The following is a 25,661-nucleotide window of genomic DNA, read 5'->3' on the forward strand; positions in this document are numbered from 1 at the left end:
GTCGTGTTTTCTGGCCCCTTTTCTGTGGGGCAAGAATAGGTCACCAAGTCCACGTTTGGGTGCAATACAAATGAACACAGTTGGGGTTCAGCTTTCACTTAGGGTTTCACAGCACCATAGTGCAGTGTCGTGCTCCAAGACGTGTTAGGCTGTTTGTTTGTAGCACTGAAGGAAAACTAGAAGTGGGTAAGTCCTTCAAGAAACTGAGGAAGCTCAGACTAATAAAAAAAACGCCAAAGAGGTTATTGATGTTCTGTGGGTGGGTATCTTCTGCTGAGAAAAGTTAAAGTTTGACAAGGCACCAAGATGTCTGTCCATTCATTTAGCACTCGATGATGGTGACTGCAGTGAAAGACTCCAGAAGCGGTTGGTCTAAACAGGCAAACTTTCCTTTTCCCAGTAATATGAAAATGCCACTCAGCTCACAGGGGATCCCGCTTTAGATGTGGCTGCTGACACAGGAACCCACTGTCTGTCCCGGTGGCTGTTGCTGTGTGCTGTTTGGTTTTCTCTGTCCCTGCTGTCTCTGTACCCTGTGTGCTCGGTCTCCAGCAAGCTCCAGCTCCTGTCGATCCCCAGTAAACAGACAGGGCTCTCACGGCACTGACAACCAGTGCAAATCATTTGTTGTCATCTCCTTCTGTCAGGCTGTAGTTGGATAATTCTCCCAAACGCACTCTGCAGCTGGGGTAGTTCGGTGCTGCCCCACCAAAGTAGGGATAGATGGACTTGTTTCTCCTTGGGCTGTCCCTCTGGTGTGCGAGAGGTGGACAGGACATTGGCAGTGAGGAAGCAGTTCCTGGATGGGTTTAGATGAGATATTAGACCACACGTGTGACCAACGAGCTAGAAAACCTGCTTTGCCTTTGCGTAGTACGGACTGGTCACCCTTTAATGACAGTTCTCACTACCATCTTCTCCCTCCTGCTGGTGAAGGTGCTTGAGAACGTGCCAGTCCTGGCATGGACCTGATGGGGGACATGTCGAGGTGCTTTCGTGTCTCTCACCGTGTGGGCTTGCTGAGAGCTGTGTTTACAGTGAGGTGGACACCCCAAAACTGGATTAATTCCGTGGGGTGTAAGCCTGTACTAGAGGTGAGAATGAATATAAGGTGCGTGACATCTGTGGCCCAAAGGAGTGCCACCCGAGAGCCCCGCTGCTGAGTTTGTCTGTCTGTTAGTGAGCGCCTTGAGTTAAAATTCTGCTTTTCCAGTGCTAACGTTCACAGATCGCTTCGTTGGTCACAACAACCCCAGGCAATGCTACAGGCTTGGGGAAGAGTGGCTGGAAAGCTTCCCAGCAGAAGAGGACCTGGGGGTGTTGGTGGACAGCCGGCTGAACATGAGCCAGCAGTGTGCCCAGGTGGCCAAGAAGGCCAACGGCATCCTGGCCTGTGTCAGGAACAGCATGGCCAGCAGGAGTAGGGAAGTGATGGTGCCTCTTTACTGGGCACTGGTGAGGCCTCACCTTGAGTGCTGTGTTCAGTTCTGGGCACCTCACTACAAGAAGAACCTTTAAGTGCTGGAGCGTGTCCAGAGGAGAGCCACCAAGCTGGTGAGGGGTCTGGAGAACAAGTCATACGAGGAGAGGCTGAGGGAACTGGGCATGTTTAGTTTGGAGAAGAGGAGGCTGAGGGGGGACCTCATTGCCCTCTACAACTCCCTGAAAGGAGGGTGTAGAGAGGTGGGTGTTGGCCTCTTCTCCCAAGGGAATAATGACAGGACCAGAGGAAATGGTCTGAAGTTGGGGCAGGGGAGGTTTAGATTAGATATTGGGAAGAATGACTTTCCTGAGAGGGTGGTCAGGCCCTGGAACAGCCTGCCCAGGGAGGTGGTGGAGTCGCCATCCCTGGAGGGATTTAAGAAACATGTAGATGTGGCACTTCAGGGCATGCTCTAGTGCCCGAGATTGTTGGTTTGTCTCTGTTTGTGGGTGGTTTTTTGTTTTGTTTTGTTTTGTTTTGTGGTTGGACTCGATGATCTCAAAGGTCCCTTCCAACCATGAAGATTCTGTGATTCTGTAAAGGACTGCATTGCAATGGCCTTCAAAGTGTGCGTTCAAAGAGTTTCACCTGAAGTATATATATCTCATAAATTTGCACATATGTATACTTCAAATAAACTATTTCCCAGGTCAAGATTTATAGGTAATGCAAAACCTTTTCACGCTGTTGAGTAGTTTACTTTTAACCTGTGACATTTACAGCGTTAAAAGAAAACGGAAGGCATTTTTGCTTTTCACTTTTTACGAATTCTGCATTGAAAATGTATAGAATGATGCAAACGGCCAAGATGGGTCCTGCTGAGACAACTTCCTACTCTGGGTCTTTGATTTATAGACAGCGCTGCCTAAAGCACGGTCCAAAGCTCACTGAAGTCTGGGAGAATCTCCCGTGGATATTCCTGGGCTTTGGATCAGCTCAATAGAGGAAGACAGGCAGGAGCCCACCACAGCTGATCCCACCTCACTGGAACCAGTAGGAGCCTGTTGGGCACTGAAGAAACTGAAGTTCGGGTTTTTGCAGGATCTTGAGTATTATTAGGACATTTTTGATTGTTCACTGAAAAACTGAAGAACATCGGGGTTGATACACAATAGCCTATAAATAATCACGAGTCATATTTTGTTAATATGGCAACACCATTGATGTATATAATAAGCTTCCAAAGATTGTTTTACACACTCTTGAGTATTTTTCACTGATGAAGGAATTAATAGAGCTAATTCATTTAAAACAATAAAGTGAGATAATTCTGAATCGAACCTGAGAGCAAACAGAATGGTGGGATTCAGAGATTTGCTAAATGTCCAATATATTAATGTGGAAAGCTGTTGTGGGAAAAATAATTCTCCAAGTGTGCTTTGATGGAATGATTTATTATTCCTAAATGCTTGCCGAAAGAACGTTGAATGTTTTCCTGTGTTTGAATGTACAGTTTCTAAGCTGGATACATTTTAATGTTTAAAAACTTTGTGTATATCAAGCTTGTTGTAAAATACTCCTTTTGTTCCTCTGTTACTGATGCAACATCGGATAGTTTAATTCCACACTAGATATTTTATGTCGAACAAATAAATAGTTTTTTCAGTAAAAGTGCTTTTGGCTGTTCTGTGGGACTTCTGTGAAGGGTCAGGAACTTTACCATTTCTTTGTCTTGACGTTCAGAGATGTGAGCTGGGCGCTGCTGCGCGGCCTCAGTTGGATACGCCAGGGCTCGGCACTCTGCGGATCCCACTCGTTTTGTGCGTGCGTTTTACGCATTTGCTCACAAAGAACAGCCACAGGATTGATGTTCGCGTTACAAGTAACCTCATAGATAACTCCAGCTAAATATTTTTTTAAATTATCTGAAGATCTTTAGTTGCTTTTTGCATTTAATTGAGTTCGGACAATAAAAAACAGTCCGTTTTGCTTCTTGCCTGGGGGTAATTTCTAGCGATGCCTGTGATGCTGCAAGATGTGACTGTAGATCACGGGGGCGCGTTGGGAGGAGGAGGCTCAGCGTGTGTCTGCGCTTCGGGGCAAGGAGAGTTCCTGCTCTTTATTGACTTTGTCATGTGAGCTTTTCTTTTACATATCTTGTTTTTATAAAAGATAATTAAGTGCATAACCTTGACTGTGTTCCTCTACCCTTTAAATCATATTCTTATTTTGATGTCCGGTAATTTACAAACATAAGGTTGTTCGTGTCCGAGTCAAAAAATGATCTGGGAGTACTTTGCATGCGAATGCAGTGTGTTCTCATCTCAGCCTGCATTAATCTTCCTTCTCACAGCTTGGGCAGCCGCTGACGGTCCACTGGGATGAGGAGTCTTATTTCTGGGAATGGAAACAGTCGGTCGCTACGGGAGGGTTTGTATCGCGGAAGCAATACTTAGGGAGAATATTCATTCTTCTGTGTTTTCTCTGAACTTTTTGGCATCCTCAGCCATTTCGAAAGCTCATTCTGTTTTTCCGAAATGCCAGAGCTGCTGTTTGCTTACAGAGAGTAACTTTACTGATACTTGATGTATTTCCAGCTTTGTTCTGTGTCACAGGCGATCGTTGTTGAGAACTCGGAGTTCATAAAATGTGCTGATGCCGGCCACGGGAGACAGCGCTTTGTGCTTGTCGAGAGAGTCCTGACATCCCACTGCCTCTCTCTTACCTTGCCCTTCCCACAAAAGCCAACTCCAGTCTCTTCTGTCCCGCGGGGTTCGATCTGTGCGGTGTGAAATACCTTTGGAGTGATGGGCTGAGCTGCGGGAGAGCGTCCCAAACATTTCTGTATGGGAACAGGAGTTCTTAATGGGCCGGGAGCAATTAGCAACAACAGCCAGGCAAACAGGTTATTTCACACGATGGTATTTCTGGTTCATGCGGCTGCTCAGAATCTGAAACGACATCTCTTCCTCCCGCAGGAGGATGTGTTCAGGCAAAATGTGCGGGGAGACATGGAATGATGGGATGTTTGTAAGGAATAAGCATTTGAGGCGCTATCTGTGCCATCGTTAAGAAGAGAAAGCATCACACACGCGATATTTGAATATTACCTTTACTGTGCACGCATATTAAATTTTGGCCTTTTAGAAAATAAGCAAAATTAGACTGCAAATAGAATTACACCTCGAATCATTTCTGTTTGTTTTCTAAGGGGCTGTGTAAGGTCACAGATCAGCTGCTCCTAGAGGCTGTAAGATCAGAAGGATCAACTGCGCATTGCAAGCCACGCAATGATGCGCTGCACCCCTGGATCCAGCGTAGCTCTGCCGAGATCAGGGAGGTGGTTTGGGATTTATAGCAGTGCACGTGGGAGGAGAACGTGGTCCTTAATATCTCATATTTGGAATAAGTGACATCGAGTGGATGCCGTTTCACCGAATGGCGATATCACAGACCATTAGCTTTAGCATTAATCAATAGTCATTTTTCTCCAGCTACTCTTTTCTTTTTTCTATCCTTTCCTTGATTGTACCCCTTCGAACGTGGCTGCAATGTCTCAGGGGAGCTGCCAGGTTAGTGGGAAACCCTTTTGACAGACGGACTGGATGTGATGGGGGGCTCCTAATTTTCCCGTGTCTCCCTTATGTCTCCCTTTGGTTTTTAAGCTCAGGGCAGAGGTTCCCCAGTTCCCAGCCATCAGCAGGCCCTTCAACACCCCTCTGCGCTCTGCTGCCTTCCCAGGATGGACACTGCTCTGCCCTGACCTGTGCCCTGACTCCACAGCGACTACCAGGGCTTCCCGTCACCTCTGCTGCGGTGGCAGCAGAAGGTGGGTTTGTGCTTCACAAGGGTGTGAGAAGCACCAGCCTTAGCCCAAAATCGCAGCCAGAGGAACTTGTCACCTGCTCTTGGTGGTGGCTTTGATAGCAAGTTTTTGCCTTGGACTCGAGTGAAGCAGGAATGGGAATTCCCACGCCACGTCACTTTGCGAGCACCACAGGTGTCATAGCAGAGGCAAACACAACCCTCTCGCACCTTTACAGGAGGAAAAGGGGACAGGGCAGCAGCCGCCGAGAAATTCTGACCCTTGCGGTGAGAGCAACCATTGCTGCTTTTGCAAAAGGGCAGACAATTAGCAGATGCACTCAGCAAAGCTCGTCAGAGCTTTCCGAATGCTCAGGGTGTGTCAGCCAGAGAAGAACACAATGGTCACATAGCGTGCAGCGGAAAATGAAGCTGCTGGAAGGTCCCCTGGGGCCACGGCTGCGCTGGCACGGTAACCTCCACAGCACTGCTGGGAATGAGACGTGTCTCATAACGCGCCCACGAGGCCGCACATCCCGTGTGCATGGACCATCTCCAGCAGCGCTGCTTGCCCGTGGCTTCCTAAAAAGCCTTCACAGGTTTCTCTTTTCCTTGGCGACGCTGAAGCAGCGCCTCAGGAGATGGGCCCTTGGACAGGGAGCAACTCTGGTGCGCTTATCATGGGACTGTTTTAAATCCAGGTGCCCAGGAGGTAGAAGGAGCCCGGCTGCAGGGCAGCGTCTCCCATTCACTGGTGGATCACGGATCAGGCTGACCAGCTATTTCTGGCACACGGAGTCGGAGGGAGAGAGAAGCTGCATCACAGATGAGTAGGAAACAGTTTTCTGCAGAGGAGAGCGAGGCAGGGACCGTGTGCTGGGCTCGGGACAAGCTTGGGGTTTGAGGCTAATGCTTCGTGCCCATTCAGTACCTTGTCTGTGATGTTTTTTAGAGCAGGAAAAGCAAGTGGCATGGAAAAATTGGCCAAACTGTACCATCAGAACAGCACGTTGGGTCCCCAGCAGCGGCGCTGAACACACCGGAAAAGTCACACCCTCCTGGGATCTGTCCCCGACTCCTTGGGGAGGCACAACCTGCCCGGAGTCACCTCCTCTCTCCGAGCTGGAAACAAGAAACTGAAGAGACCGTGGGAGTTTTAGGGCCGAGAACAACTATTTTGCGTCTGCTCTCTGCTATATATAGAGTCTGGCAAGTACACGGGGCTGGAACATGTTGCTTTTGTTGCTAAAAACATCATTTGGAAAGCCCATTTTAGGCAACGGCTGCTGTCTATTGCCAGATACACTAAGCAGGTGCTGGGGAGCCGGGCTTTGTCCTGGCATGAACGTAAGCACGTAATTGTAACTGAAACACGTGCTTTTAGAGCTATTGTTACTTCCCGGGGAGCTTCAGAGCTTCTTCCTACTAAGGAGCTTTTGCCTCCTGGGGGAAGCTTGCAAATCTAATTACGTGCTGGGTGTCGGAGCAGTCAGGGAAGACCTCAGGTGGCACGGGCTCGGTTTCAGGTCCCGTCCCGTGGCGCAAATGGAACTGCAGGACCGTCACGATTCCAGCTGAACCCTGCCTGCCCTTTGCAGACTGATCCCCCCGGGGAGAGAAGTGCGCTTCGTCACAGATAATGAGTTCATATTTTAAAGCACTTCCTTTAGGTAGGCTGTGGAAGGCCAGGGTGGAGGGGACTCGGCAAATGGCAGCGACAGAACCGGCAGGAACCTGAAAACCAGACGCTACGAAGCGGTGTTGGAGCTGGGGGGGGGGGATGTTGAAAGGTCCACGTGTATCGCTGTGTTATTCGCATCTTCTTGCTGTGATTTCTAAGCTACTGCTGTCACGATAATCCCGGGTGAACCGGCAACTCACAAGCGGGGCTGCGGGGGGCTGGCCAGCTTCTTCTCCTGCAGGATGCTCCCGAAGAGCCTGGCTGCTGCCATGGCACAGCCCCAGTGGATGGTGATCCCGAACCCACCGTGGCCGTAGTTGTGTATCACCTGGGGGAGGAGAGAAGGGGTCAGTGCTGGGAAAGTTGCGCTGGAGCTCTCTGGGGTTAGGGGCAGTGAGGAGCCACGGCAGTGGCTGGGAATGTTGTTCAATCATAGAATTGTCTTGGTTGGAAGAACCTTTCAGATCGTTGAGTCCAACCATCAACCCAACACTGACAAAAGCCACCACTGAACCATGTCTCTCAGCACCACATCTGCCTGGCTTTTACATACCTCCAGGGATGGTGACTCCGTGACTTCCCTGGGCAGCCTGTTCCAATGCTTGATAACCCTTTCAGTGTAGAAATGTTTCCTAATATCCATCTTAAACCTCTCCTGGTGCAACTTGAGGCCATTTCCTCATGTCCTTAGTGTCTTCAGATTGACCCTTGGATCTGGGAGCTCCTGGTGCACAGCTCAGCTCCACTGCTCCTTCCCTCCCTCCAAAAGCCACTGGAGAGGCAGGAGAAACTCTTAGGGGGTTCAGTGGGGCCCCGGAGCGTCCTCTGCCACCCCAAAACGCAGCAGTGGGGCTTGCGGCCGTGGTCCTCGGAGAAGAACGTGTCACATCCTACCTAGTGCTTGTTCCTGCTGAGGTAAATCCCTGTCCTTCAGCAGGAGCCCTGACTGGTGGCTGGGATCAGTGGCTGCACCAGGACAACACGGATACGGAGTGCTGATATAGGAACAGAGCGGTCCATAAGTTAATTAAACTACAGCATTGCTTTGAACCATGCTCTGCCTAAGGACACCAATTTCTTTCCAAGATTCTCCAGCTAAAAACTGAATATATTTTCAGTACATCTAATAACATTTTGCAGCCGCCATCCCCTTTGGAGCTTTAATCTCTTCTTCTAAGCGGTACAGAGGCACGTGCACGCCATCCGATGGAGGATTCCCCCTGCAGGTGTGCTGAGGAGCGTTCAGACTGATGCGCTTCTACATGGAGAAGGTCCAAGGGTGCTGAGGGGCCGAGAGCAGACTGCCCACTGAAACTCGTGCCATCCCCGGCCTCCTTTCTCTTAAAATATATATTAGCAGTGCAAGGCCATTTAAAGAGCCGTTGCCCCGGGGAAGTTTGACACTTGGCACCCAGCTCTACCCACACAGAGGCAGCTGAAATTTTTCAGAGCCCCACGGCAGGTACAGCCCCAGCAGTGTCCCTCGGTGCCTTCACCGTGTTTCGTTTCGTGCTGCTGCTGAGCTTCGAACATGTAGAAATCTCAGAAGTCCAATCTTTTGCACCAACAAGCTGGTGCCAGTGCTGGAGGCCGTGAGGATGTTATTAAAACCTGCGTATTAGGTTTTATTAAAGGGAGACGTGAAGTCCACACGCACAAGGGTTGTACATTTATGGGCTGCCAGCAGAAAACCACACTACTTTAAATGCTGACACTGAAACATGGTGCACAAGTGCCTCGGGTGATTCTGGGAGCAGCAGAGCCCGTGGGGTTTGTTTCCTCGGAGTTTTTCCTCCCAATATGGGTTTTTTGGTGTCTGTTAAGGACTAAGCTCCAGCTGCAGGTTTTCCTTTGGCAGGAGCGCTCTCTGCCCTCTCCCCCAAGAAAATCCAACGGACTTTAACATCCTTGACGCTTATCTGTGAGACTGGGCTGAAATTGGCTCAAAGATGCATCAGTTGTTAGAGGGGAGACGGAGCGAGGACCGATGAACGCGACTGATGCACGATTAGCGTGGTGGTTAATGGCACTGTGGGCTAACGACACATCTGGGGGCTGTGCACGGTACCTCTGCCTGGGAATGCCCGTGGCGGAGGGTCTCCCGCTCCAGGCGAACACAGGGACGCGCTGGTCTCAAGCCGCTCCACTCCTGCACGACCTTCGCTTTCTGAAAGCAAAAGCAGATCAGCCCCGGCCCAGCGTCTCTCTGAGTTACAGCAGCCAAACGTCAGGGCACGACGTGACCCATCAGATGAGGGCTCTTACAATGACCTCCCAAAGCTTTGTTCTCATTTTTAACCAGCTCTAGGAATACTTTATCCTACAAACCTTGTCCCAAAAGCAATGCCAGCCCCGGCCCCTGCCCGTCGACCAGCCAGGTGTGCGGAGCCCGAGATGGGCACGATGGACACCGCCAGGCAGGCACAAACACCGAGCCCTGCCACCCCCCCGTGTTTTACCCTCTTGTTGAGTGCTACGAGCTGCTGTGGGGTGCACACAGAAAGCCCGGGGTTACTCTATGTGCACAATTCACCTGTCAACGGTGTGTTTCTCGCCGCGGTGGCTGACACTGCATAAGCAACCGTCACTTTGCAGCTCTCCTGCCCTGCTGAAGGCAGGCGCCGCCTGTTCCTCGTGTAAAGATTCAGATTTTATGGTTTGGCCTCAGCCTCAGCTGCGCCGGAGCACCCAGGCTCTCCATGTCCCCTCCCTCTCCAAGGGTGCTTCATCCCGGCCCCAGGTTGGGGTCACCCACCTGGAGCGTGGGGAGCAGCCTGCAGCACTTCTCCCAGATGGTTTTGTGATCCTGGGCGCTGTTTTCTTCATTCCAGTTGCCGTGCTGATAGATCCCTCCCAAGACGGTGAACTCGCTCCTGCACCAAAAGCCAAAGGAGAGAAATCACAGTGAGTGTCCCCTTGGGATGGGCCATCGCGCGGAGGGACCGGGATCCTTATGGATCCTGCTACGGATCCTGCTACGGATCCTGCTACTCCCTGAGCCTGGGATATATTCCTGCTGGAGAAACTCTCACGCCAAGCAGGCAAGAGAGCGGTGCCTGCGTGTCTGCTCGTGAGCAAGTCACTTGTTAAATGCTATCAGCACCCCAAAGGCCCTCGCCCGGGCAAACCAAACCAGCTCATTTCATCCTCTGTCAAGCAGGTCTGCTCCTGCCGGGCTGAGGAAGAGAGCTGGAAGGAACGGGATGCCTGCAGTGAGGAACACAAAGAAACAGATTTCTTTTGCTGCTGCTCCAAAACTCCTGCGGATTAGCAGAGGAGGAGAGACAGGCTAAGGCTGGGGGGAGCTGGGGGTCTCTGTACCTGCTGGACCTTTCTAAAACCTTGCAGGAGCCCTGGGAAGCACAAAGACAAAAGGGCTGAATGCTGGGGTGTGCAGGGGCGGGGGGAACCCCGGGGCTAAGCTCTCCCACATGGAAGAGGTGTCCTCCATGTAGGAGCGCCAGACCTGGCTGCTTCCTTCGGGAGCCAGCCCGGTGCCCGGCTGTGACAGCTCAAGCGCAAATAAACACAAGGAGGGAAATTCATATGTAGCTGGGACCGTGATCAGAAATTGCTTGGAATACTTTGGCTGGGGGCCGTGAGCGTTCAAAGTTCCTATTTACACAATGGCTTATTGCCTATCCCTGAAATATTAGTGCAATAGGAAGCGCCAGAAATGCAGCATTCAAGTTTTGCTTTGGTGGGATTTGCTCATTGGAAAAGGACAAGACCAGGGAGATTGAAGCCCCGTGGTGCTGCCCGATCCGAGATCGCAGGAGACCAGGACCAGCCTGGACCCTCCTTGCATCCAAGTGCCGAGCCAGGGTCACTCTCTGTGTGACCACGGGAGCTTTGCCTGCCCACGACCTTCTGCTCTCCTCCCACACAGCAAATAAAAGCATCATCGGGCCGGGTACCAACCCCAGCCTGGGCTGCTGCAGGGCAGACACCAGCAGGGACCTGCATCCGAGCCGGTGCTTTAGAAGCACCGAGAGCAGAGCATCGCTAATGCCAGCCAGACCCTGCCTCGCCCCTCTGTCACCTACCCCGGAATGACGTACGGCGAGTTGTAGATACCAGATTTGATGTCGTGAGTGATGATGAAATGCTTCACCCACGGGGCCAGGACCTGGGATGTGAAAGGGAGAGGGTCAGGGAGAGCCGGAGAGTGGGGTCCCTGGCTCGGGGAGGCAGAGGGAGGGACGTGGGCAGCTGGGCGAGCATGGCCACTGGGGTCTGGCTGTGGTGCCCTCCCTTCTGCTCAGGCTCTATGTGGCACCAGTTTTTTCCCTGCGCTGCTGTGGGAAAACAGGGAGATGCGAAAGCAGGCAGGCAAGCGGAGGAGGCATGAGTCTATGTTTCCCCCAATCATCATCCTTTTCTCCCAAGGATTTTATGTCTTTTCATTATTAGCATTATGCCTCTGGCCTCTCCCGCACCTTCACCCAACCGAGAAACGGGCTGGAAACTCGGGGCATCCCCACGGCTGAACGAGGAACGGGATCCAGGATTTTTGCTCTGGTTTCCACACACATGAGGGTTTTACACGACCAACAGCTGCTGGGAATCAGGACTTGATCCCAGTGTGGGTTCAGCCCACAACCCCATGATTTGCCCCAGAGGGTACAGGTACATGGTTAATAAATGCCTCCTCCAGAAAAAAAAGGGGGGACACAAGCCCTGCGCCCACCTCACCTTTATGACCTGCCCACGGCCGGGCTGTAGCTCCGGGTCGGGCTGCAGCTCTCCCGCACGCACCCCGGTGCAGTTTATCACGACATCCGCGCCCTGGGCAAACACCTAACGAGAGGCAGAAGCGGTGCGGTGAGCAGGGCACACACACGGCGACGCTGCCCGCGGGGATAACGAGATTCCTGCAGCGAAGCCGAGCCAAGCGCTCGGTCCAACAGTCTGGTAATGGATAAACCACACGGGCTGGATCCAGGGCATCGCTTCCCCGGCACGGCTCCCGCAGAGACCCCGTGTGTGCAGGCAAGGAGAATGTTTGTGGTTTAAGGGGAAGCCGTGCTGCTGATCTTCGCTCAGCACCTGCTAAACGTGCTACTCCATCCCCTCTCAGCCACCTCTTGATGCCCAAGAGCCTTTCTCTTCCCTGGTAGAATTTATTTCCTAGATCTTGGCACACTCTTGCTGCTCTCCCCCTGTCCTGGCTGTGCCAAGGAAGATCCCGGAGCAGCACGTGCCCACTGGAGGCTGCATCTCCACACCGGGACGGGGCCATACCCGCTCTGCCCTGGCTAGACATCACTACTCACCTCCTCGAAAGATTCAACCTTCTTATGGAAAAACTTCACTCCTCTCTGCGTTAACCTGGGAAGAACGAGTTCATTCGTTACCGGCAAATTAAAAGCAAACGTACCGTTCAAATTAGTGCTTGTAATTGATGACCAGAGGTGGAATGGTTTGTTGCTCCTTGTAATAAACATCCATGGTCTTCTCAGTGGTTCCTAATGGTCTCCAGTCATTAGCTCATTTCCCTAATGGGCGAGAGCTACTGAGGGTGATCAGTCCTGCTAAGCCCAGGCTTTCTGCTGCGGACAGGGCACCCACTCCTCGTTGGAAACGACAACAAAACCAAGCCTTGAGTAATACTCCCATAGCTAAAAGCACTCAGACGCAGCTCTAAGTATCCTTCATTTTTGTCAAGCAAAAATACACTCCTGGGCCAACTATTACAGTGGGGAGTCTGTTACCCCACTGGGACAACAAGGAGCTGCCTAAACTCAGCCACTGACTCGGCACTAGAGAAGGATCCAGAGCAACACCTGATGCGCAGGATGAAAACCCACAGCCGCCTCCCGCGTCCTGCCGGGCAGAGAAATCGGGGGGAACGGCGGGACCCCTGCACCAGCCCCAACCCCGCACTCACCTGTTGGTGAGCCACGGCAGGTAGCTCCTGCACTCCAGCATCAGCGCCGTGTTGAACCAGCCGTAGCTGAAACCAGACGAGGAGAGGAAGCCATAAGGACCCACAGCAGCTTTACGCGAGCAGCTGCCTCCTGCCCCGGTGCTCCCTGCAACTCTGGGCCCCCCAATTCTCCCTTGCACATCAAATGTGTAATTTTTTCCCTCCTTTACAGCATAAAACACTTTCTGCTGATTTTCTTCCCCCGGTTTGACAATATCTGGTGAAGTAAGAGAGGGGCTGGAATGGTTTATACACTGGGCTGCTACTTCTTTTGTATGTTTGAGGTGTTTCCTACTTATTTTAAGGGAAGAGGCTGTAAGGAAGCAAGGCCACTTCTGCACCCCCAGCTTCTAATCCTCATTGCCCTTCAACAGGGAGGTGCCTGGGACCATCCAGCCATACCTGGGGAAAACAGACTGAAAAATACCTGTAACCAGGGAAGAGTTCAAGCTCTTTTGGTGTCAAGTTCCTGAATCCCAGGACGATGTTCTTCCAAGACGGATCCTGCAACAGGGAAAAAGGTCCCAGCTCATTAATGAACACAAATCGCGTGCCACCGTGGGACAGAAGCCGCGGGGGACACGCATCCTCACTGCACAACCCATCCTGAAGAAGCACAGGCGAAGGAGCACACTCCAAGGCCAGCGATGCTCTGCCAGCTCCCACCCTCAGAGGGCTCAGCCCTCACTTCATACCAATATTGCACCGGGGACACAGAAAACACCGAGTCCCAGGCAAACTGTCACAAGACAAACTTGGAAGGATTTGAAAGCATTCAGAACATTGTCTGGGAAGAAGTACAACCCTGCCCGCCCCCAGGCAGCCTCCGAGCTGGAGCCTTTCCCAGCCCTGGCTGTGACTTGCTCCTTACCGGCACCGGCTGCGTGAACAGGTTGTAGCCAGAAATGAGGAAAAGTCCCATTTCCTTCGCTGCCGCTGAGCCCAGGTGCCCCAGGAGGTAATCGAACGTCTCTTTATTCCAGAGCCTATGATGAAAACAGGAGAGCGGTGGCTCTGCCAGCCCCATGGTGCTGTGCCCAGGCAGCTCAGCCCCTCGTACACTGACGGGGACGTGGCGCCAGCCCCTCATCATCATCCTCACTTACGTCTCCTGCAGGTTGCCGTGGTCGCTCAGGTAGGGCTGCCACAAGCCGGCCGCCCCGTCGCTGGTGGTGTGGGGCGTGTAGCGGTCCGCATAGACCTCCATCTCCAAGGAGGGCACCAGCCCGTGGTACTGCTCATGGATGCACAGGGCGGTGGAGAGGCCGATCACCCCAGCCCCGATGATGGCCACACGCATGCCTCCGGCTCTCTGCAGAGGGGGAAACACTTGACGGGCAGCACCGGGGCTGGGAGCTGCTTGGAGAAGCCAGGGGTTCCCAAGAGGGTCCTGTGGGACATGACCTGGCCTCGGCTCTGCTGCTGGAGCGGAGCTGGGCTGCAGGGAAGGGGCTGAGCTGCGGCTTGGTGCATTCTGTGTGCATTTCTTAAAGCCTCCAAATTCCTCTTCAACACCTGCCTGCACCGACCAGGCACTGAAATCATGGATGGGGAGGGTGTAGCTTGCCAGGGTGGCAGAGCAACCTTTCTCCACTGCTCACAGCCCTTGTGCTCAGGGTGGCATCCCTAGCTCTACCCTTGGCCATGCTGTAGCTGCATGTGCACCCACCCACTGGCACCATCTCCCACAAGATGGCATCAGCCCTCTGTGCCCAGGGTCAGGGTGCTCCAAATTCTCCCCAGCCCCTGGCACGGGCTGGAGATAAAAGATGTGGGCAGGGATAAAGGAAGTGGGAAACAGCAGGTGTTCTCCAGGGAGCAATGCCAGGTGTGATAAATCCAAGGACGGCTCCTCACGCCGCTGTTGCCCTTGGGACTGCCTGCACGTGAGGGCAACTGCACCACTACCCCAAACCTTTCCCAGCTCCGACTGGGAGAACCGCTGTATGTAAATGCCAGCTGCAAAGAGGGCCTGCAGCCCCCCCTCGGTCCCCTGATTCTTCCCTCTTGACGGAGCTTTCCTGCCTTGCAGCCTGGGAAAAGCCCTATAGTCACCCTCTGGGCAGAGAGTAGCCAAAGACTGATTTGGGGAAGGTCTGGGCGTTCCTCAGATCACCTCAGCCTGGGTCACATCCCTGGATGCTCAGCTGCCAGTGCGTGGGTAGGGAGATGGACACCAGCAGCACACCAGACCTAGTTCTGGGCAGCATGAGTAAATTCCAGCCCATAGTTTTATTTGGATAAGGTAAAGTGCAGCATCTCTGCTGTGAAAGACAGCCCACGGGGGAAATGACATTTGCTGGGATGGAGGGATGAGTCATCGGGTCAGCGAAGCACCGATGGCAGCGGGAGAGCCATGCTGCTTCCCATCTGCTGTGGTTTTATAACCCACGGCAGGCAGGAACCAGGGCTGCCTCTGCCCCAGGGCTGCACCCCAGGCTGCCCCTGCAGCACCAGCCAAGGACGTATATCTGCCTCGCTGGTCAATAAATAACAGAAACACATTTTTCACCAGCTTACCTGCAGAATGCGTGGTCCTCAGGGCAGCCGCTGCAGTTTTCAGAGGCTTCGACAGAGCCACCTTCTCTGGGCAACTTGTTTACAACCCAGCAAACCGCCCGCAGTGCAAGGTCTAAGTGCCAAGGGCAGCGGGATGACAGCCCGCCCCTGGGCAACGGGGCCAAAGTCTGTGCTCCGGACCCGGGGAGGTGGAGTTCCCCACGCCAGACCCCATGCGTGGCTGGCAGCCGGCCCTGGAGTCGCGCCTCTGAAAGGAAAACGGGGGCACCATGGTCCGTGGCAAAGCGCCATCATCGACACTTGTCACCATGGTGACCGTTGGCTGCCCCGATGATGGGTCCTGGCCGATGGGGACATGGGGATGGGACTCCCCAGACACCGTATTCCTGCAAAATCTGGGAAAATCGGATGCTTTGGTGTTCACTTTTGTGTGGTGAGAGAGAAACGGCATTGCCTTCCTCTTGCTAGACCCCAGGAGCTGTGCCACCAGGAGCTGTGCCACCCAGCTTCCCCCTCTCAGGGCTCAGATGGCTTCATTTGCCATTTCTAAGTTGCCTCTCCCTTCACAAAACCCACAACTTTGGGTTCTGGGCTTAAAAAAGAATGGTCTCTGTCAGTGTGGATACCATTATCAGAAGCAGAGGCAGCCCTGGAAGCTCAGGTGCTGCTTGGGCAGAGTTGCTACAATTAGGGATTTTCCTGTGCCTAAAGCTTTTATAAGAGAGGTAATGAGGATAAAAGAAATGGGAACTAATCTCCTGCAGAGTCAGGTTGCAGACACGTCTCTGGAGTCCTGGGCCCAGGGTTTCAGCCACGCAGCACGACCCACCGCAGGCAACGGGAATTCAGTCCCACAAAAGGCAGAGCAAAGGCACAGGGTGACCAGAGCAGAAGGATGCTTTACCCCGAGAGGTCAATGGGGATGGCCTGGGGAGGGGGGGTAAGTCCACAGGCCCATAGGGTTTAAGCACCCGGTACCTTTAATGCTTTTGGTATCTTTAATTGCTTTGCCACCATTCGCACACATTTCCAACCCCGAGCGTCGTTTCAGGGGCCGCCATCCTGTCTTCCACCGCCGGGCAGGAGCAGCAGCACCAGCGAGCGACTGACCCCATCCATTGCTGGCTCCCGAGGGTGGCAGCCGGTGATGCCGCAGCTCAGGATCCCCCTCTGGATGCCATGAAGGAGAAGGATTGTTCCTTATGCGTGCTGTCCCACGGTCGCATCCTCCCAGGGACGTTGCCAGGAGAAACCCCCTGGGGTAGATGTTGTCCAAGCCCCGGCCATCGGACCCCAGGGTGCTTTTTTGCACAGCTCCCCTTTGCAGGGGGGGCAGGGGGAAAAGGCAGCCACCCGACGGCCTGAATTATTAAGGGCTTTACATACAATCAGCAAAGCCTCTTACACTAATTACCCCATTACTCCTCTGCCTCTTGCTTTCGGCACCGCTGACCCCTCGCACTTTCTTCGGTCCGGTTTGAAGGATGCTCCTGGCTGCTGCGCCCCGCAGGGGCTCTAGGGGCGAAGCTCACACCCCACCGCCACTTTTTGGGGTGATGGGGGACCGCGACCCCCCCGAGTGTGGAGGTGCTGGACATGCCCCCCCTCTTCTCCCGTGGGGTGAGGGTGGGACCCCCTTCCCCCGTGGGGTGGGGTGGGGTGGCCCACCGGAGGAGCCCGGGAGGGCGGCCCCGCGGTGGCCGAAAGGCCGCGGGGAAGCACCGCCGGGTCCCGCCCCGCCCCGCCCCGGGGCCGCCCCCGCCGCCGCAGCGCCCTCGCCCCTCCCCGCGGCGCGGCGGCCGGGCGGGCTGCGCAGCCGCCGGGGCGGTGGAGGCGGCCGGCGCCCCGCAGCCGCCGCCGTAACCGGGCTCTGCCGCCGCCGCCACCACCGCTACCACCGCCACCATGGCGCTGGTCACGCTGCAGCGCTCGCCGACCCCCAGCGCCGCCTCCTCGGCCAGCACCAGCGAGGTGAGCCGGGCCGGGCCGGGGCGGGCCGCGGGGAGCAGAGCAGGCCCCGGCGGCGGCGGCGGCGGCAGCGGCGGGGGGGAGCGGGGCGGGACGCGGCCCCTCAGCGCCTCGGCTGGGCCCCGCGCGTCGGCCGCGGCCCGCAGCGCCTCACGGCCCCAGGCCCCTCATAGCCCACGGCCTGCAGCACCTCAGGGCCCCTCGGCCCCAGGCCCCATCCCCTCACGGCCTCAGGCCACTCATGGCTCCATCTCCTCACGGCCCCAGGCCCTTCACAGCCCCGCCTCCCACCTCGCCCCCCGTATCTGCCAGCCTTCAGCTTCATCCCCTCACGGTCCCCAGCCCCACAGCCCCCTGGCCCCCCACAGCCGCTTGCCCCCCCGCCTTCATCCCCCCCACAGCCGCTTGCCCCCCCGCCTTCATCCCCCCCACAGCCGCTTGCCCCCCCGCCTTCATCCCCCCCACAGCCGCTTGCCCCCCTGCCTTCATCCCCCCCACAGCCGCTTGCCCCCTGCCTTCATCACCCCCACAGTCACTTGCCCCCCCACCTTCATCTCCCCACAGCTGCTTGCCCCCTGCCTTCATCCCCCCCACAGCCGCTTGCCCCCCCACCTTCATCTCCCCACAGCCGCCATGGTCCTGGCCCCTCACAACCCTCCAGCCCCTTCCCCTCGCAGCCCCCCGGTGCTACCCAGCCCTGCCAGCCCCCAGCACCATGATGCTGCCAGGCTGAGTCAGGCCCCATGATGTACTTTAGACGTGGGGACCATCCAGCCGTCTCCCTGCTCTGCCCCACCACGCGCTGGCCGTCCCCTCCTCGCCCCCATGCAGCCCTGTTTCCTCCATGGCTGTACCCCTTCAGCCCTCGCCTGGCATTACCTTGGGATAGTAAACCCTGGGGCAGCCCGCTTTGCTCTTCTCCGCCAGGTAAATCCCCGGGCAGCACGCTGGACCTGTCTCCATGGAGCTGGTGTGCTTGCTGGCCCATCGCTGCTCCCTCCCTGTCACCCCGCAGCTGCCACCGTCTCCTGCCCCAGGGATGCTCTGCTTTACCCTCTGCGTTGCTCCTCTGTCCCTCTGCAGCCTGTGCTGCCTTTCCCCGTGCCTGCTGCAGCTTCTGCCCCACGGGGAGCTCATGCCACCCCTTCCCTGAGGCACTGTGGTCAGTTCACAGCTGCCGGAGCAGCTCCTGTCCTACTCCGTACCTGTGTGATGTCCCCATGCCATGCTGTCCTCCGCTGCCACTCCTCGCCGCAGCGCAGCCTGCACCATGCTGCTGCCCTCTCCTTCCCTCCCAGCTCTGCTGCTCCGGGATCATGGACGTGTCGCTTAATGTTCTGCTCCGCACATCCCTGCCATGCCAGGACAGGCACCCCATGTGTCCCAGCTCTGCTGTACACCCCCTTCTTCACTCTTGTACTCCAGAAACCCCATCTCCTGTTTCTGCCTGGCCTTGGTCTTCTGTCTTCCCGCACCTCAGCTCCCACGCACTGTCCAAACACAGCTGCACCCTCCAATTTCTTTTTCTTCTTCCCTGTGCATCAATTTTTTCCTCCTAACCCATCTCTTTTGTGACCCCAAAGACTGACCCGGTGTTTCCCTGTATATCCTCCCTGTGCATCCCTCTCCTCCCTACCTCTTCCCTTTGATGCTCACTGCCCTTGGCTTCACTCTGTCCCTGCTCCCACCAGGTAAACAATCCTATTTGTCACCTGTCAGGTCCCTGTGACTCCCCTGATTAGCCAGTCCCGAGGGGGATGAGGCGGGAGGGGGACAGTGCCACAGGCTCATAGGTTCTCCCTCTCCTGGAGGGGCCGCGGGGGTTCCCTTTGCACGGCCCCTGCTGGACTCATCCCTTCCTTTTGCTGACTGTTTTGCCGTAGATCCGTGTCGTGTGGTTTGGGCTCCCGAGGCTGCAGGGACCCAGTGTTTGGACCATGCATTGAGAAACATGGAGACAGGGCTTGTGCTTTTCCAAGGATTTTTCGGAAGGAGTTTTGTTGGGCTCTGGTTTAGATAGAGTCATAAATGAGACCTAGTGGCCACCTGATCTACCCAGATGTAAATGAGCTGTAACCCTCTTGCAGACAGTAGAATTAGACTGGATTTGACTGGTGCAGTTGGAGAGGAGTCAAAGTGTTTTGCCTCTCACCTACCCATCTCTGTTAGACACTGTATTGTGTAGGAGCTCTGTGTTGGTTATTCTTTTTTCCGTGGGGTGACCACACGATTCTCCCTTTTCCCCTCAAAAATGCTGACCCAAAACTTAACGCCTGGCCTTGTCTGTAGCAGGGCACTTCTGCCGCCAGCATCCATGGCTCAGGTGTACTTCGGTTGCTCCCAGAAGAAGACATCAGCTCCCGTTCTGTTTGAACGGTCCCTTCTGGCATTGAAATACCATGGAACTATAAACCATCCTTTTCCAAATTCAGCCCGTTGCTTTTACAAAGTTAATTTCAAAGGAAAAAGCGCCAGTGTGCTCCCTGATCTTTTATGATGTATCTTGCAAGGAAAATCGGGGCTCTTCGGGGATTTTAGCCTATGCGAATAATTACTAGAAGAATTTTTTTTAATGGAAAATGATGACCAAATGCCCTTGCTAATTGTGAGTACGCTGCTGCAGCCTCTCTGAATTCATGAGCCAGAAGGAATTTATAAAATGGATGCTGCTGCCTGCGAGAGGCCTGCTGCTGTGTTAACGTAGCGTGCCGGAAATTCTTAGGAGGAGAGAGTCGTTCATACACACGCGCTCGCAAACTTGCAGGCACTTGTTAGCTCCGCTGCCATCTCCCTTCCACACCACCTCCCGCTCCGTGCCAGGTCCTTCAGCCCCACCGTGCTCTGCATGGTCCCTGGGGAGGGAGGAGGATGCGGCTGGTGGAGTCCTGGACCCGGCGCTGGTGTCTGTGCCGTGGTGGGATCCACGGTGATGGTGAGCAGCTGCAGGTCCACGGCATCCCCTGCATGGTGCAGCATAAAACCTGGCAGCTCAGAGGGATGCTCTGACCAAAACAAGGCAGAAGCACCCAGCATTTGGGTTTGCTTTTTTTCTTTCCTGGCATTACTTGGTTCTTGCAGGTTGTAAACAGGGCAGCTCCTGTGTGCTTCAGCCTCCTGAGTCTGAACTTGGGGAGGTGAGGAACAGCCCAGGTCCTACATGCACTTTAAGCTTGAACATCTTACATGAAACTATTTGCTGGGTGCTTATGCTTTGTTTCGGTTTTACTGAAGCTTTTTAGTAGAAAATATAGGGAGGGTCAACTTTGAAAGCAAATCAGCTTCTGCAGAAGATGAGCCTGCAGCAGATTCAGGGGCCAGTTCTGCTGCCAAGACTCAGCTGCCGACCATCACGACTTGACAGTCACATTTGTTTAAAAAGAAAAAGAAAGAAAAAAGTTTTCCCCCGCCTTGTTGCTACGTGACAGACCCAAACAAACAGGAGGGTGACTTTACAAAGCCCAAAAACCTGCCAGACCTTCCCAGGGCTCACGGCGGGGGGGTTGGGGGGGAAGGTGGACTGGGGGGTCGAGGGGTTCCCAGAGCTCTGCCTGCTGCCCCGGCCGGGCTGGCTCTGTGCTGCCGCTGCGCTGTGTAAACAGACTAAAAATAGCGATGGTATGTTTCTCGCCATCGGCTGCAGTCATCTTGGATGGGCTTTGTGTATCTCTCTTCCTCCAAATGGCTATATTTCTGATATCCGGCCCGTGTGGTTACATTTGGGTGTTTTTTTTTTTTTTCCCTGGCAATTACTTGGTTCTCGCAGATTGTAAACGGAGCGGCTCCTGTGCGCTCGGGCCTCCTGAGTCTGAGCTTGGAGAGGTGAGGAACAGCCCGGGTCCTACGTGTACTTCAAGCTCAAACATTTTACGTAAAACTATTCGCTTATTTTTTATTTCTACAAAACCACCTGGAAACAAGTAACCCTTACGGTGGCCCTTATTAAATACGGGTTTTAAGCAATGTTGTAGTAAATAACAAAATGTTCCTTGAGTGTTAGCGCTGATGGAGCACGATTTCTTAAAGGCTGGTGTCCTTCCAGGTCTAGTGCCCGGTGTGTTGCAATTTTGAAGGTTTTCCTATTGCAGGGCGATCTGTAAGGTTCCTGCTTTGCTTCAGGGGTCCAAGCCACCTCCCCAGTGCGACATTGCCCTCTGAGGGGATGCTCCTGGCCTGTTTTCTTCTGTCTACTTGTGCAGGACCAAAAGAGGAGGATTATCTTTGAGCCTTTTTTTTTTTTTTTTCAGTCAGCTCTGGATGCAATTAGCCCCAACTCTCTTTTCCTTTAATATGGAGTTTTGTCCAGAAGCTAATAGAGAAGTTGAAAGGGGTGGCTGGAAAGTACAACAATGTGAAAATGCTTCTCTCAGAAAGTAGGCGTGAGTCAGATAGCACGCTTCTGTTTTTAGGAGAGTAAATAAAGTGTAAGGGCCAATAATGTCACCTGAGCAGCCACATTTGCTTCCAGGGGGACTTTGCTTTAAAAAGTGGCCGTTTAATGCATGCCCGCCATCCAAGCAGTGTGTTTATCGGGAAGGAAGCAGACATAGGACTTCTTGATGACTGGGCAACCAGGTGGGCATCATCCTAGCTTCAGGATTCATCTTCTGCCAGCATCCAGGTGGAGGTGGCCTCGTTGGCGAGGTGGCAGCTCAGAGACGGTGGAGGATCCCTGGAGGTGTGTGCAGCGGATCCGCACATGGGTGCGAGGTTGGGGTTCGGATGCTGGAGGCTGGGGTGGTCCCAGCTGGGCAGTTTTGGCTGTATCCGCTGGAGGGCACTTGTGCTGTCGCTGCACACCCTGAATTGCAGCATTAATTTGTGCCCAGCTCCTCGTTAGCAGCCTTTGGGACAGGTTCTGGCCTGACGTGTGCGCTCAGTGGGAGTGATGTGTGTGCACTCCTGGTGACGTTGGGGTTGCCGATCTTCAAACCGATCTGCGCTCCAGGACCAGCTTGCAGGATTAGGACCTAATAGCTTTAAAATCCCCGTGAGCCCCTTTGTCACCCGGCGCCGGGTGCTGATGGCATATATGGCCAGGGAGTCTCATTTATCCCTGGCACTGGAAAGAAAAACCCCGTGAAAAACAACCACCCAAAAGCTGTTAGTGCAGGGATGGCTTTGAAAAACGTGGGGATTTTTGTAAAATTGTAGTATGGAAACCAGCAGCATGTAACTTTCTCTGTATCTTTCTTTTCTCCCCTCAGCTGGAGGTTGGCAGTGATGAAGAGCGTAAATTAAATGTGAGGTAAGCAGAGCTCTAAACTTCGTTTCCACTGTTGTTAATTGTCTGCCGTTTATCTGAGTCCTGATCCCGCACAGGACTCCAGCCTTCAGCGTGTGTGATTGCCTGGTCTGCAGAGAGCTAAACACCGGGCATGCTCTCTCCCTTATCAGTTTAGTTTTGAGATGAGCGTTTAATGAACTGAAAGCATAAAAGAGGGTTTGTGGGTTTTTTTTTTTCCCCTGCTGGGAAGAAACTGGAAAATTGCTCATCGGCTCTGGCCACGGCACTTCACTGTTATCGTGGTATCTCTGTCTCTGCTGCTGCTCTCTGAGGTGGGGGCTCTGGGATGGAAAGGGGGGATGATGCTCCAAGGGTGGGTAGGGGAGAGCTCTGCTCCTTCCTGGGTATTAACCATCAGGAATTTGATTCCTTTGATACTGGGGTTGTGTAGAGCTGCTTTTTTCATGTGAGGGGGAGGAAAGGACTGAGAGATCCTGCTGGAGAAGAGGAAGGCTTCTCTCGCTGACGTTGTGCAGAGATCAGAAGTGGTAATGATAACGCTGGTTTGGTGGGATCCTGGCCTAATGGGGCTCTGGGTAATTATGTGGATTGTTCAGTCCAAACCCAGCTGTTGCAGACAGCTCTTACCCTCCAACCTGTAAACCGCAATCCAAGGGAGAAAGTGTAAAAACACAACAGTGGTTCAGCAGGCTCGGTCACCTCTCCTTGTTACTGCTTCCTACTTTAATCATCTTGGTTTCAGGTAAAAGCAAAGCCACTCACACTGCTGCTTGGGGATCGATTTTGTTGTTGCCATCCTGTTTTATGCTTTGAGGCCTACAGTTGCAGGGGTACAAAACTGAGACGCTGGTGGCAGCGGGTTTTCTGTCGCATTCTGATGGACTGAGACTAGGACAAAGTGGAGTTCATTTGAAGTCTGGTTACCCTTGTGGTTTTGGGAGCAGCAAGAGGATATTGGGGTATAGACCATCTTTACCCTGCAGGTGAAGTCAGCAGAAAAGCAAAGTTGCTTCTTTACAGAGTAGGAAAGCGTCAGGACTTGCCATTTCTGTGTCCCGGGGGTGATTTGTCGTGGCTGCAGCCCAACTGGGAAGACTGGCATTCGGTAGCCGTCCTGCTTGCATGCACATGGGTCAGAAGTGTATGTTTGGTTGCTCTGTGTTTTCCTGTGTAGGGGCATTTAATGGCAGTCTGTAATGTCATTAATCAGCTTATTTTCTGGAAAATGCATTTTGTATCAATTAAGGTAAAATTCAGGATTTCTGATTCTGCTCCCAGCTTGGTTGTGGGCTTATTGTACAACTCAAGGCTCGAGCAGGAACCTACTGAAGTCATGACCAGCAATGCATCTTAATTCTTGTGCTTTTTCCCAAATTGTGTTAAATAGTAACACTTAAGCAAGCAGTATGATAGGCTTTTCTTTTGTATACATGGTTCTAGTGCTTAAAGAGGAAATATAGCTTTATCCCTCTTCATTACAAATGAACTCAATGACAATGTACAGATAAATCGTTGGGAGATCATTGGTTTTGTGGCTACCTTTGGTCTGTCTGGCCTTTTTGCACGCCAGGCATGTGCATCCATCATTGCCTGGAGCAACCGTGGGGGTAGGTGTCATGAGACTGGGTTTAAAGACTGCTACTTTTCTACTGGCCATTGAAAAATGCTGCAGCACTGACTTTAGATACCGAGTTCCCAAGAGCTTCCTCTGGGATCTCCTTGGGGCTGCTCCTCTGTATATGATTTTCAGGATAAGAATCTGGTAATTAAATCACTGGATAGACCTCAAGAATAGGATGGCTCTTGTGCAGAGCCTCAGGGGGAAACACCGCCAAGGACTGAAGAAAATGTGTGGCCCTAGTGTGAACACACCATAGATGACAAATGAAACCCCTCTCGTGGGGAGGTGGGTAGATCCCGTCCCCTTCCTGCCACCACCTGCTCTAGATCAATTCCCTGAGACTTTACCCAATGCCCATGGGGTGGCAGAATTGTTCAACTTCATTGTGCTACTTGTCCAACTGCAGAGTTCAGGTCTCCTTTGAAAAAAAAAAAAAAAAAAAAAATCCCAGGAACTGGCTGTGATGATATTTGTGAATCTTTAAATCCCAGTCTAGCCTTGGTGGAGACGTAGGTGACAGCTGTGCTTTGTCACACGTGCCCTGAGTGCAGGGGTTGGCAGTCCAGCGCCTGACTTCGCAGACCTCCAAGGTTCTGATGGCTTGAAAAAGGAAGGGTCGTTGGAAACAAGACCCCATCTTGCTGCCAGCTCCAACTGCGTTTCATCGATATGGGATGAACGTGCTATTACGTTTTTATGACACAATTTACTTGTCCGCTTGCTGAACAGCTTATTTTCATTCATTCCAAAAAAATTGCAGGATTTTCATTCAAGACTGCATAGTTGGATCTGGTTATATGAGATATCTGAGTTTTTGTCTTTGAGGAACGGGTCTGTCTCATGGTTTTATGACCTGCTGCATGTCTTGCTGCTCTCTGGTCGAAGAGCAGCAGACCTTCCTTAACGGTTTCTGTCATTCCAAAATGCTTTTTCTTTCTTTTCTCCCTGAAACGGCTTCCCCTAAAATAGACTGAGGGGACATGTTCTAGGTTCAACTTTTCTTTCAAAGATGCTGTTATTTGCGTTTTCTTAGACTTGAATGTGCATTAAAATCTTCCTTTTCTCTTGCTTCCCAAAAATTTTGCAGAAGCCTCCATAAGGTGACATCCACGCTGTTTCCAGCAGACAGCCAGGAGGCTGTTTTGCTCCCCAGTGGGTAGAGATTCACAGCAGAAATAAAAGTAAGAGCAAAGCCTCAGATCTAACAGCCCAGTCGGGTTTGGCCCAGCTTCCACGTCTGATTCTCTGCGTTAACTGTGTCTGCTGAAACCTTCCTTCTCAAATGCCCGTCAGCCGTGGGATGTTGTGGCTTGATCCCCTCTTTTTTTTCCCTAATGATGCAGCGCACGTGCAGGAGACCTTGAGACATCTCGCTCAAATCTTAATAAAACTGCCGGCATGGTTCCGTCAGGTCCATGGGGAGTGTGTGTTCGCTTAGAGTAAAGCACAACCTTAAGTTTTACAAGGTCG

General features: G+C 53.3%; 2 protein-coding genes across 2 annotated transcripts in view; one reads left to right on the forward strand and one right to left on the reverse strand.

Annotated features, from left to right (window-relative positions):
• Window positions 1–7,104: 7,104 nt before the first annotated feature.
• DAO (D-amino acid oxidase) lies at window positions 7,105–14,137 on the reverse strand. Its single transcript, XM_074159597.1, has 10 exons — window positions 13,944–14,137; window positions 13,709–13,823; window positions 13,265–13,341; window positions 12,799–12,864; window positions 12,185–12,239; window positions 11,604–11,708; window positions 10,955–11,037; window positions 9,664–9,781; window positions 8,977–9,075; window positions 7,105–7,236 (listed from the first exon to the last, which is right to left on the reverse strand). The coding sequence occupies exons 1-10, from the start codon at window positions 14,135–14,137 to the stop codon at window positions 7,105–7,107; spliced, it is 1,044 nt and encodes a 347-aa protein (XP_074015698.1).
• A 3,012-nt stretch (window positions 14,138–17,149) lies between these two features.
• SSH1 (slingshot protein phosphatase 1) overlaps window positions 17,150–25,661 on the forward strand; it is a 37,925-nt gene continuing 29,413 nt past the window's right edge. The window contains exons 1-2 of the mRNA XM_074159526.1: window positions 17,150–17,328; window positions 22,530–22,570. Of these exons, the coding sequence (XP_074015627.1) occupies window positions 17,263–17,328; window positions 22,530–22,570 (107 nt within the window). The 5' untranslated portion in view covers window positions 17,150–17,262. The remainder of the gene's footprint in view (window positions 17,329–22,529; window positions 22,571–25,661) is intronic.

This window comes from Numenius arquata, chromosome 16, assembly GCF_964106895.1.
Source record: "Numenius arquata chromosome 16, bNumArq3.hap1.1, whole genome shotgun sequence".
NCBI classification, from domain to species: Eukaryota; Metazoa; Chordata; class Aves; order Charadriiformes; family Scolopacidae; genus Numenius; species Numenius arquata.